This window comes from Eubalaena glacialis, chromosome 20, assembly GCF_028564815.1.
Source record: "Eubalaena glacialis isolate mEubGla1 chromosome 20, mEubGla1.1.hap2.+ XY, whole genome shotgun sequence".
In the NCBI taxonomy this organism is placed as follows: Eukaryota; Metazoa; Chordata; class Mammalia; order Artiodactyla; family Balaenidae; genus Eubalaena; species Eubalaena glacialis.
The window spans coordinates 21,980,579-21,992,963 of NC_083735.1; the positions used below are offsets into that span (position 1 = coordinate 21,980,579).

At 44.5% G+C, this 12,385-nt stretch overlaps 1 protein-coding gene across 3 annotated transcripts in view; it reads left to right on the forward strand.

The window, feature by feature from the left end:
• The window catches only part of DLC1 (DLC1 Rho GTPase activating protein), a 393,570-nt gene that overhangs the window by 346,320 nt on the left and 34,865 nt on the right, over nucleotides 1–12,385 (forward strand). Inside the window, exon 1 of one of the 3 annotated variants that reach the window (XM_061177543.1) lies at nucleotides 2,859–3,233. The exons of the other annotated variants lie outside the window; for them this stretch is intronic. Within the exon in view, the coding sequence (XP_061033526.1) occupies nucleotides 3,197–3,233 (37 nt within the window). The 5' untranslated portion in view covers nucleotides 2,859–3,196. Of the gene's footprint in view, nucleotides 1–2,858; nucleotides 3,234–12,385 lie in introns of those variants that run through there. 3 annotated transcript variants of the gene reach the window in all.

The window sequence follows — 12,385 nt, forward strand, 5'->3', positions numbered from 1 at the left end:
ACCCTCTTTCATCTGGAAGGGACCACTGTTTGTTTAACTCTTAATGACTTTTCACTTCTTCCTTCCCGCAGTTTGTAAAGGCTCCTCAGATTCACAAAGGTTGAAGTCAAGGTCTTGTTTTGTTTTCATCTTCTCCTGGATGATTAGTTAAATACTAATTGCATGGCTTAGTTTGATGTGCGCACTTAGTAATATATAATAATAATGTCTAGCTTTGTCGAGTGCTTATTATGTGCTAAGCACTAATGTGCATGAGCTTTTTCAATCCTCATTAAAAACCTCATGAGATACGCACTGTTTAAACCTCTTTTTTCAAAGATGAAGAAACCGAAGTTTGGGAGGCTAAATTATATGTTCATCACACAGCTGGTAAGTGGCCTGTTCCAAAAGGCCTGCTTTCAACCATATTCTACAAGTGTAGCAGTTTTCAAAATGTAGCATGTCCATTTCTAACAGGAGTAAGAATTTAAAAAATAAAATTTGGGATTTGGCCCAGGTCACAGGCTGTGTCAATAAACCAAAGAATGGAAGAAAATGATGAGATTCAGGGGAGGTCAAATGCAGACCAATGCATCACCAAGGAAAATGTGCCGGGAATTATTAATATTACTAGGTGATGAGCAATCCATATCACACAAACCTCCAGAGAGAGGGAATGAAATGAGAGAAGATCCAGAGGAGACAACGTCAGTGATCAAGGAAAAGGGAATGAGGCTTGAACAAGAAGAGACAAAAAGATGAGCAGGTTTTATTCTGGAAAGATGAATACTTAGTGTCAGGTGGTACATCAAGATTGCACAGACTCCTAGAAACCCAATTCACTTAAAACACAACTTCACCCAGCTAATAATAAATATTAAGAATTTATTCTGAGAATTGATATGCTTTGGAGGAGATGCTTAGAATATCTATAACTTTGAGGTTTGGATTGTTAATAAATAAGGGAAGTTAGTGTATAAGAGAAGTTTAGGTGGTATACTCCTATTTCCTAAGTTCGAAGTACGCACTGCAGCCTGAATGAAGATTTCAAAATGCAAATCTGATCCTGGGATGCCTTCTTCCTTTACAGTGGCTTCTCACTGTTTATTGCTGTTAAGGATTTTTAAAACTCCTCAACACAGTCATACAGGGAATTGAAAGTTCTTGCCTTTACTTTTCCAGTATCCCCTGAATCACAGTCCCCCTTGCTGGCAACTGTGGGTGTTTTGACAGTTCCTCCAGCTCCCAGATTTCAGAGGGAAGCTCCCTCTTCTTGTCTTCCTGGGCCAGGTCAGGTCCCCACTTCCTGGGGCCCTCACAGCACCTCTTTTTCATAAGCCCCTGTTGCTTCCTCAGTAGATTAAACTCTGAGCAGGCAGAGGTGGGCCTGCCCTTGCTTATTTTGGTGTCCCCAGCAGTTCTAAGTAGGTAAAAGCCCTGGAAATACCTGTTAAGTAAAGGAGCCCCTTGCCCTCCAGAGATGCCACTCTTCAGAGCCCAATTCTGGTTTGGGTAAATTAGGAAGTCAGTGGTGAAATGAGTGTTTTTATTTTGTTTTTGAAAAAATGGGGTGAAAAAGAGTCTTGTGTATGTCAACTAAGACACAGCTATGAAATCAATACATTTTAAACTATAATCAAGAGACTAAATTCTCCCATTTGTATTTAAGCCCACTTAAAAACAGACTCTGCTCCAAGCGTCCATATCCCCTCCCCTTTATATATCTCCATCTAAGACACTATATATATTTCACTTATTTATTTTGTTTATTGTGCATCTTCCCCACTAGGAAGTAAACTCCAGAAGGGAAGGGGTGTTTATATTTTTTGCTCCCTGCTATATCTCCACAGCCTAGAACAGTGTTTGGCACATGGTAAATAAATGCTCTGGATGTATTTGTTGAATGAATGAGTTTAGGTTAGTAGTTTTCTTTGCGCAGCAGTAATAGGCAGAAAGCATCAATTAGCCCCAAAGGAAATTTTCATGCAATCCTGGTCCGAGTTTTTAAAAATCTTACAAAGATTATAGTCAGTTGTGATCTTTTAAAATGAGGCTTCCTTTTATATCAGGGGTCCTCAAATTACAGTGCACCAGAATCACCTGAGGGCTTGTAAAAAATGCAGATTCTCAACATCAGAGATTCTAATTCTGCAGTCTAGAGTCCACTCTACCAGTTCCAGGAGCTGCACTGGGTTGTGGCCCAAGGGCCTTGGTTTGGCAAACACTGGTTCTGACTGCACACTGCAGAGTCAGCACGTGCTGAGTATAAGTTGTCCCTCTCTACCACAGTGTCAGTTATTTACATTTGCTCTGTACCCCTGTGCACCTTAGCAATAAATGACGAATGTCCCAGGGACAGGTACTCTTCTCCCCATTTTACACATGACGAAACACTGATTCACCCCTACCTCCCCACTTCGCCTCCGTTCCCAGGAATTTATGCGGTTCCCATCAGGATGAAAGGCAGAATAACAGAGGTGAAAAAAAAAAAAGAAAGTGTGCAAAGCTACCAAGAAAAAGATGAGGGGGAAAGTGCGCGGTGTCCCAGTGTGGAGCCCAGACCTCTCCAGCAAATAAACGCCTCCTGGGGCCAGCCTTTGTCTTTGGCCCCAAGGCCAATAGTTGGAGAATTTTAGGGGCCTCCCCCTGCAGACTTGCAGGCCGGGGGAAAGCATTCCAGCCCCTGGCGGAGGAGGAGCGGGGCGGGGCGGAGCTAGGAGGGGCGGGGCCAGGGGACTGCCTGAGGCGGCGGCGGGCAAGCCGGGCCGCGGGGAGGAGGGGAGGGGAGGTGTCTGAGCTCGAGGTGGGGCGGGGCCGGGAGAGCGGGGTGGGGCCTGAAGCCTGCGAGAGGCTGCTGCTGGCTACCCTGGTAGCGGGGAGGAGGCGAGGCGCAGGGCCTGGTCCCTCCACTCAGGGGTGGGCGCTGCGGGAGGCAGAGCTCTCCAGCGGCTCGTGCGAGGGCGCTTCGCTCTGATCCTGGCCATGGCCGAACTCCCGGGAACCCAGCGCTCCCGGGCTTCTCGCCCAGCTCCCTGAGCGCTCTCCCTTTTCGATCTCGGGCAGACACCAAGTTCTTTCCGGAGTGGCGAGTAAGGATGCGCTGAGGACCGCTGGGTCGCGCGTCTCGGGTGCCGCCGTGGGTCCGGGCGCCGGAGCCGAGCTGCGTGGGGCTGCCTCGATTTCCCCACTGCGCGCCCGCCGTCCCCCGCCGCACTTGATGTGCAGAGAGAAGCCGGACACCATGATCCTAACACGTAAGCTAGACTTGTGCCTTGCCGTCAGGCCGGCCGCAAGAGCCAGCTGCGGAGGGGACCCGCCGCGGAGGAAATGTCACCCTGCCTTGTCAAGTCGGTGCCTGACGTTCTGTGCTTTTGCAGCGCTTTCCGAGGAGTCTCGGAACCGAGTCGCTCGAGTTTCTTGGAGTGGAGGAGGTGGAGTGGGGGGAAAACAAGGGTCGTAGTTCGGGGAGGGAGGTCTTAATCTCGGTAATGACCCCTGGGGGCCGCGGGCCGGCGCGCCCGGTGGGCTCCGGGAAGGGCTGCGGGCTGGAAGGCGACCGTGACTGATGAAGTGAAACCCACAATAACTTCCCGCCCGGGCTGGGGGGAGCAGGCCGGGCTGGGGGCGAAGGGCCGGTCCGGGGTCGCAGGACCCGTTGGCTTTCTGCCCAGCCGCGCTGGCGGCCCTTCTATTCTTATTCTAAATCCCAGGCGGCGGCCTCTGGCTCTGAGGGTCGCGGCGCAACCTTCTTTCTACTCTCCTCCCTTCGAGGACCATTCCGGGCTCGGTACTTGCTGTCCTTCACCATACAAGTCCAAAATCAGCGCTGACTCCCTTGAGAATCTTATTTAGGGATATTTAGACCGTAGTGACCCTTGGAAAGTTTTTTTTTTTTTTAACTACTTTAAAGTAAATTCACCAAAAAATTGTTTTAATTTCCAGCCGTCTTTGTTCAAATATTTTAGACGCTGGAAAATAACTCAGGCTTAGCCAGGAAAGTCTCGCTTTGGTGGCTGCCGGCGCCTGGAGAGTGTTGGAGGTGTTTAGCCAGTCCAACATGTGGGGCGCCTGCTGGAAGGCTATGCCTTCACGTGCTGGGGCGTTGGATTGGGTTTCCTAAAATGCCCCATGGAGACGCCCACGCCCTTGGCTCCAGAGGAGGCGCCCGCGCGCCGAGAGTCCCGGGGCCGGCGAAAGGAAGGAAGCGCACCGCTCGATCCGGCTTTTTCCGTAGCGAGGCGACGGCCTTTTGGACCCCTGCCCCCCTCTGTGTCCCTGTCCCCACCTCCAACGTCGCGGGCCGAGCCTTTGATCCTTCGGGAGGAGTTACACCTCTGGCCACAGCAAACCGACGCCGCCACGTGTAACTTACTGTCTCCGCGCTACTTCCCAGCGCACAGCCCCTGTCTCTAGAGGAGTCAGAGCGAGCCCGGAGTGAAGCTGGCGGGGTGGGAATCCTGGGTCTGCAGCCTGCTTGCTGGGCGAATCTGGGAATTGACAGGACCTCTCTGTACCTCCTTCATCTGCAACATGGGGGTAATAACTGTGTTTACTGCGTGGGGAGGTGCTGAGGATCAAACGAGCTAATAATACAAGGGCTTAGCCCAGTGTCTGGGACTGATGTTCAGTACCCAATTTATGCTAATTAGTGTAGAAGTAAACCCCTGCATATAGTCATTAGTCTGTACTGTGGAGAAGAAAACCTTTCTTCATGCTTGCGTTGACGGAGTCATTTTACACTCAACCTGGTTAGCAAATGGGTACATTCTTAGGATTCAGAAGCTGCCTCAGTGATTGCCGGTGAGATGGAGGAATGCAGTCCAGGCAGAGCCATCCGTTATGCAAAGATGCGTGAGGGCGGAATATATGACGCACTTGGATGGAAAAAAATCACAGCTATGGAGAAGGCAGAATACTGAGTCTCAAATTACATTTTTTGTGTGTGTGCAAAACTCTGTTTGCTGAAGGGATGAGGGAAAATAATAGCCCAGCAGAACTCTGGATGTAAATCTATCAGCAGCTCCAAGAGGTTGACTAATTCAGCATCCATCTGGACTGCAGGCTGGTCCTCCGCAGAGATAATTTGCCGAGCATAAGTGTGGAATTAATGGAGGCACCCAGTGCCATCTTGGCTTGCAGACTGCAGCAGATGGTCCGAGGGGTGCCCCATAAGTCAACAGCCCCCCTAATAGAACTAAAGTCCTGGGAAATGAGTGTCAAATAGTTAGCAGATGTGCGTTCAGACGTTATTTGGAGACGTTTTCTGAGAAGATGTTGGCGATTGCGTGTATTAATTTTTATTGTGGCCTGCCAGATTTACAGCGTGGTCCAATCCTAGGTGCATATTTTTTTCATTAGCACTACTGTTCAGAGTTTAAAATGAAGCACAGCAGACTTTCTCTCCCAGCTGTTTCTAAAAGTTTGCTTTTGACAAAAACAGATTTTATTTTATTTCAAGCCACCTTACACCAGGAGGCCGCAACCCCGGGCCCGCGGACCCATACCGGTCCGTGGCCTGTTAGGAACCTGGCCGCACAGCAGGAGGTGAGTGGCTGGGGAGTGAGCGAAGCTTCATCTGCTGCCGCCCGTCGCTCCGCATCACTCGCATTACTGCCGGAACCATCCCCCCACCCCGGTCTGTGGAAAAATTGCCTTCCACGAAACCGGTCCCTCGTGCCAAAAAGGTTGGGGACCGCTGCCTTACACCAAACTTACTGGAAGCTCAAGAAAGGGGGCTGACTTGGTTTCCCTACTCCGCAGAATGAGATTAAGTAGCTTCCAACTTGATCTTTCCTTAGAGTGGATGAGAAACGTCATTTCAGTGACTTACTTATGTCTTAACTTCCTAATTGTGGATCTTATGAGAAACACCATTTACCTCCTTAAAGAATGAAAATGTTAAACTGTTAAGCTATTAACTATGGCTAAGTGAAGGCGGTGTTCCAAGTTTTAATACACTGGACTAATCAAAGGATTTTCCTATAGTTCTGGAGCAAAGGTTCTGAGAGACTGGATGCCCCTTTAAAACTAAAGCCTTTTTTTCTTTATTTTGTTATTCTATATTGTAGTTCAAAAACCAAAGACCAAGCAAAGTTTAAGGGCGTTTTTACATTAAAGGGGGATGTTTGGTTGCTTCTGGAAAATATACCAGATTAATAGAAAAGCATGTTATGATTAAACAGTTTATCACTGTGAAGTGGGTGAAAAATGTAGATAGTACTTAAACTCTTCCTTGTAAAACTAGTGTGGGGCTTTAGAGAAGGTATGGAAGGCCCCAGTGAGATGCCTTGCAATCAGAAGCTTGGTGGGATTCCAAGAGGTGGTTTTAAATACAAAAATAAGTACTTGGGTTTCCCTTGGTGTCCCCATGGAGATTTTAAGCCATGATGCAACGTTCAAATGAGAGTGGTATTTTTATGACTTAGGTGGGTAAATATGCAATTTGAAAATATTCAGGGGAGGGTGATTTGGTTCAGAAGAGTGGGGGCATCCAAAGTACAGTGGGTGAAGTGAATCGTACTTTTCTGAAGAGAGCCTTGTGCTAGACAGGATGGTCCAGTATTGTAAACACGCGTTTCTCATGCTTAGCTCTCCTTCCTAGCAACAGGAAGACGGAAATGAGGCCATGCAAAAAAAAAAAAAAAAAAAGACCCTGAAGGTTCCAGACAATACTTGACCCACCCTAGCATTCACCCTGTACAACCAGAGGACTTGCAAAAGTAAAAATAACTTCAGATGTTTCCCCTTCCTCCCTGGACATTGCCAAATCGCTAAAGACCGAATTCTCGGTGCTTTAGAACATTATAGCACAAGCTGGCCCATGGTGCAACTGGCAGGGAGGCTCACGTCATGCCAAGCCTGTTGAAATTATAAAGCAGACCTGGGGAGAAGGGTGATTTTCATTTTTAAAGTTGGCTTAGTCTAATGCTTAGAATTATATGAGTTGGAATCCAGTGGAGGAGAGAGAATTTAATCTCTAAACTTAGTCATTTCTCTGAGTTTCTCTGAGTGCTCATTTTAGCTGGGTTTACCTCTAAGATACTTACTTTGGCATTGTGGGGCTACAACACAAAGGAGTAATCTATACAGCATTCAAGACATCAAAAATTGTCCTCGTTGCTGGTGGTCAGAGGGAACTTATACTCAACCATAAAGTGTAAATATCCAACACTGTGTCCTAAAAAGCACAGTCCCAAGTGCCTCTTTTCCCTGGCTGTGAAATTAGGAGGAAAATGCTTTTCTGCAGTGGATTTTCACAACTGTCTGTGTATCTGATTGTGTGGCCATTGTGTAGGGAGGAGTTCCGGGACTTGAGGGTAATTCTTACTCTTTTAAGAAAGACAGTGCTGTAGGGTTAAAATATGTTTTATAGGAATGGATGGCTGGAGTGAGTACAATCAGTGGTGTTTTCTTGTCACCTCAAATTAGTCAGAAATCTAATTAATGTAAAAGGGGTAAGATTCCCAGCTGAGAAAGGCTCTTCCTGTCTGTTTGCACTTTTCCTTGTGGGAGCCTGTGTTGTTGTTAAGGATTATCATGATCAATGATAAGTAGGGTGTAGTCCTGCTGGGGCTTCTTTAATTAGGTCTACTGTGTCTTAACATTTTTTTCACTAGCTATTCCCTTCTTGCCATCATAATTAACAATGGGTAGGAAGAAAGTCTTGAGTTTTTAACCCATATATATATAGATAGATAGATAGATATACACACACACATATATATATATTTTATAGTCTCATAAACAATAGTCATCCTTCTCTAGTGTGGATACTCCTTTTTAATTTTTATTAAAAATCCACAGACTTTTGACAGAATAGTAATAACATTATAGAAGCTAAAATTCATTGTGAAGTTTGCTTTCATTGTCACATGTAATCTTCACGGCAACCTCACAAAGTAGATATAATTATTCCCATTTTACAGATGAGGAATCTGAGGCTCGGGGGAGTTAAATACCTTTCCTGAGATCACCTACTGTACATGATAGCTAGGATTTCATCCAGGTGTGTGTGGCTGTAGATTCCAGTTATGGACATATATTTGGCAGGAGTTGATTCAATTGAGGAAACAATATTTGGTGGCCAAATAGAGCCTTGCAATTACTTTGCAGTATCCTAGGGGGCTTGTGCTGGTAGGTAGAGAGCTGTAATGTTAGGGTCCCAGGTTCACAAATGAGTGGTTTCTGCGTCCTGTCTCAGGGGCCTCATGAATGGAGAACTCGAGCCTCTGTCTTTAATATTTGGGGAAGGGGGTTGGGATACCATTTTCTAGCCCCTATTGACTGTACTGAACAGTGCTTTCTTCAGTGAAAGTATTCCAAAATAATATTTCTAAGGGAAAGTTTTCTCCCAGACGTCACTGAAAACATTTTGAATGGCATCTTGAAAAGGCCTACCTACCAGGAAATAATGTTCTTGGGCACCAAAAGGTAAAATATTATTCCTCGCTAAAGTCAAGCCAACACACAATGGGAATCATTCTCTCTGATCCTTCATCCTTGTTTTTTAAAATGCTGCTACTAGAGTGAGTTTCGTAGTGGAAAGTAAGCTCCTTTTCTGTCCACACATACCTCAACTTGATGGCCTTCTCACGTCTTACCCCCTCCCACCCCCAGGAGAAAAATCAAAGGCGAACTGAAGGCTGAGGTCAGTGCATGGAGTCCTTAGATGCCTTTGACACCTCCCATCCACATTTTGTTCTCTTCCCTGCCCCACCTCTGAGTGTCCTGTGGAGAGGGCTGGAGGCTGCTTCCTGCAGCTCGACAGAAAGGCGCCTTCCTCCTCCTTGCAGGAGTCTCTAGAGGATGTCTGAGGGACAAAAGTTTTCCACACCCTGAGTTTGTAGCATTTCCCAGGCTGCAGCACTTAGGAAGCCAGAGAGGAAGGGACCTGGGAGGTGCAGTCCAGCCTTGCTATGCCCGTTGTCACACTCAGGTGACGAAGTAGATAGAAGATGCAGAAATTCTGAAATCATCTTCACCTGCCCTCCTGAGTTTGGAGAAATCATCAACTCATAAAAGGACATCTCCTCACAACTCCCTTTTTCGAACTGTGTGGCACCAAAAAGGGATCTTGTATTGTGCTTATGCATTTGTAAAAGTCATTCCATGTGAAATTCCAGAACTTTGCAAAGGCAGCCTGGAAAAACATTGCCTCTTCCCTACTGGGGGCAGCTGAGTTGCCTGGAAGTTCAATGACTAGTCCAAGGTCATATGTGAGTTGAATGGAACTTCAGACCCCTTCCTGCCCCCATGTGTAAACAAAACGGGGAAACAACAAAATAAGGATCTTAATGTGTTTGTAGGAAAAATGTATGTTATAAAACCAGTAATGTTCTTAAACTAAACAGATGGACCTGAGTCACATTTTGACCAGTAGATTTTGTGTGTTTGGGGGGCTGGGTGTCATGAGCGATTTTGATGAAAATAATTCTTTAGCTCACCTAGAAAACAGTAATACTTATTTTTCTTACACCTTTCGCACAAAACTGAGAAAGTCACATTGAACACAGGCATACCTTGGAGGTATTGCAGGTTCGGTTCCAGACCACAGGAATAAAGCAAGTCACATGAATTTTTTGGTTTCCCAGTGCGTATAAAAGTGATGTTTATGTTATACTGTAGTCTATTAAGTGTGCAATAGCATTATGTCTAAAAAACAATATACATACCTTAATTTTTTTTAAATGCTGTTGGAAAAGTGGCCCCAATAATAGACTTGATCAACACAGGGTTGCCACAAACCTTCCATTTTGTAAAAACTGCAGTATCTACAAAGTACAGTAAAATGCGGTCTGCCTGTCGTGTTTCCTGTTTGAGGTTAGACATAGGAGTGGCTAAAATCTGCTTGTATTAACCAGTATCTGCCATGTTTTTATTTTCATTGGTCTTTGATAAGGCAACTTGATGTTTCATTCAATTCTAGATCTTTTTTCTCTGTCAGGATGCACTGAAATATGAGTGAACAGTTTCTTTAGAATCTCTCACTATTCTCTTTATTTCTAACTTAAGGTTTTTGTAACACTACAATTTGCACAGTATTTTATCTCTCCTGTGCTATAACACTGTAGAACTTAGGGAAAAAGCCAAAGATTGGGGAGGGGTTGTTTAGTAGAATAAGCTTTGCTAACATATGTAAAAGAAAGACTTGATGAGCCTGTCAGTCTTTAATGGTGAAGATAGGGAGGTAGGTGTTATTGTAGGTTTGTGACCAGGTATTTTTGCCTTGAAAAATAAGTTTAAAAGGAAGTGGATTATATAATCCTAAACCATGTACTTCACTTAATGAAAAAAATGAGGCTCAGAAAAATAAGGCCCTTAAAGTTGGTTTAAGATGGTTTCCTTTCTTGAAATTATTTTCTTAATCTACCCAATTATCATCTTTAAAGGACTTAGTATTTAAAGAGCTATTTCAAATCATTTTTCTTAGTAATGCGTGGTTTGAAATGCATAAATATTTGACGCAGAATACTAGAAGTGTGTGTGTGTGTGTGTGTGTGTAAATGGAAGTTTTTTTTGCCCCACCCCAGATTGAAATGAAGTAGAAAGATGTGATGATGCAGTATCCATTTCCTTAATAGTTTATTTTCATTTCAGTTTGACTATTTTGTGTTGGGTAGTAAGTGCCAGTTTTTGATTCATTGGGAGATGTTTTCTGTTCCTGGAAATAACTAGATCAACTCAAGTCTGGAGTGCCTGAAGGCTCCTGGTCATGCCTGGGCTTAAATGAATACAGAGCTGTTTGCCTTTGCAAGGGAAGGGCATATATTTTTTGATATGAGCTACTTGCTTTTTCCCGGTTTGTGTGTTAAAAACTGTGTTTTGCAAACACTTGACCTAAATGATCCCCAAAGGGGATTTCAATTCATTTAACTCTGCATTGCTAGAGTGTGGCCTCCTGTGCAGAATCTCAGATGTAGGTTTGCCTTGTGTGTCCCAAGGTTTCCATTTTTCGAAGCAGAGCCATTTATTAAGTTGTCATCACATCATTGGGGGAAATAGGTCCTTTTTTCCCCCTTTATGTTATTTCTAGGAATGTTCTTCACTAGAAAGCAACATATCTGCCTCCAAATCTCAAGCAGGAGGGGGGAAAAAAACTTAAAAAGAGAACTCCCTCAAAACTCCCAGTTCTTACTTGTACTGGAAAACAGTCTAGTGATTTAAAAGTGAGGGTGATCTTTGTAGGCAAGACTGCAGTGTGCAGGAAGTTCTCTAACCGGGAGTGAGGCCTGGGTGGCTCTGGACCTTAAGCAAATTACCTAAACTTTGGACCAGCTTCCTCATTTGTAAAGAGAAAACATGAAAAGTTCCAAGATGCTTTCCACCCCCCAATTCACTGGTTAGGTAGATGTCAGGATGGTGCTATTAACTGAAACACAAATGTACAGGATCAATAAACAAAGTAAAACTCAAAGTTTTCTATGGGTTGAAGTGTTTTCTTCCTATAAAGACTAATTTTAGTTTGAGGGTTGTAGATATACATATGCAAAAACACCTAGGGTTTTGAGTTCTCTGTAATATGAACATTGGCTTCGTAGGACAAATAAATAAATTGATCTATTAAGAAGCAAATTAGATACTTCAGCAATAAACCAGTAAATTTACAAAATTGGAGAACTCAAAGTAGTTACTATTGATCTAATTTAAGGAAGAAGGATGTCTCCATGTAATTGATGATAAATCTGGAAAATTAACAGAAATGGAACCTAGTCTAAAGGTTGTCTTAGAGAGCAAGGGAAATGGGCATAAAGGAATTCTTAGAGTCAGAAACTTAGGGAATTTACAAAGCCTATAGCAATCCCACATTTTACAGATGAGGAGACCGGTCCAGAGAGATTATTTTCTTAAGGCTGCTTAACTAAGCAATGGATTCTTTCCGGGACCTATTTTCCTGAGCTGTTACAGGTCATACTTTGCCCCCTTTCTGTGATGGATTATTAGAAGGAACTTGGGAAACTCAGATGCAAAGCTCTTTTACATCTGAGGAAATAGTGTTGGTTGCTCATTGGGGAACCAGGCTAAGGAGATGCTTATGTCTGCTCTGTGGCATAACCCGCCTTCCACTGCATGCCTCCCCTTCCTTTGTTCTCTGTTACAGTAAATTGAGACTACGTACCATTCCTTCACACACACCTGTGCTTTGCCAGCTCTCCGCTTAGCTTATTCTCTTTTATTCCAAATCCCCTCTCCCGCAATCCAATCTTATATAAAAGATCATAACGCCTCCTTAAATAAAGCCTGAGCATTAAAATGAGTGCCCAAGCAGCCCCCTCCCTCTCTCCCCCTCCCACCTCTGAATTCATACGTGTCTTTCCTTTGTCACATCACAATCTCCTCTGTACTATACAGAAATGTTTTAGTTTACTATTTTCTTTTTCTTTCTTTTTTTTCTCCTCTCCTTTCTTCC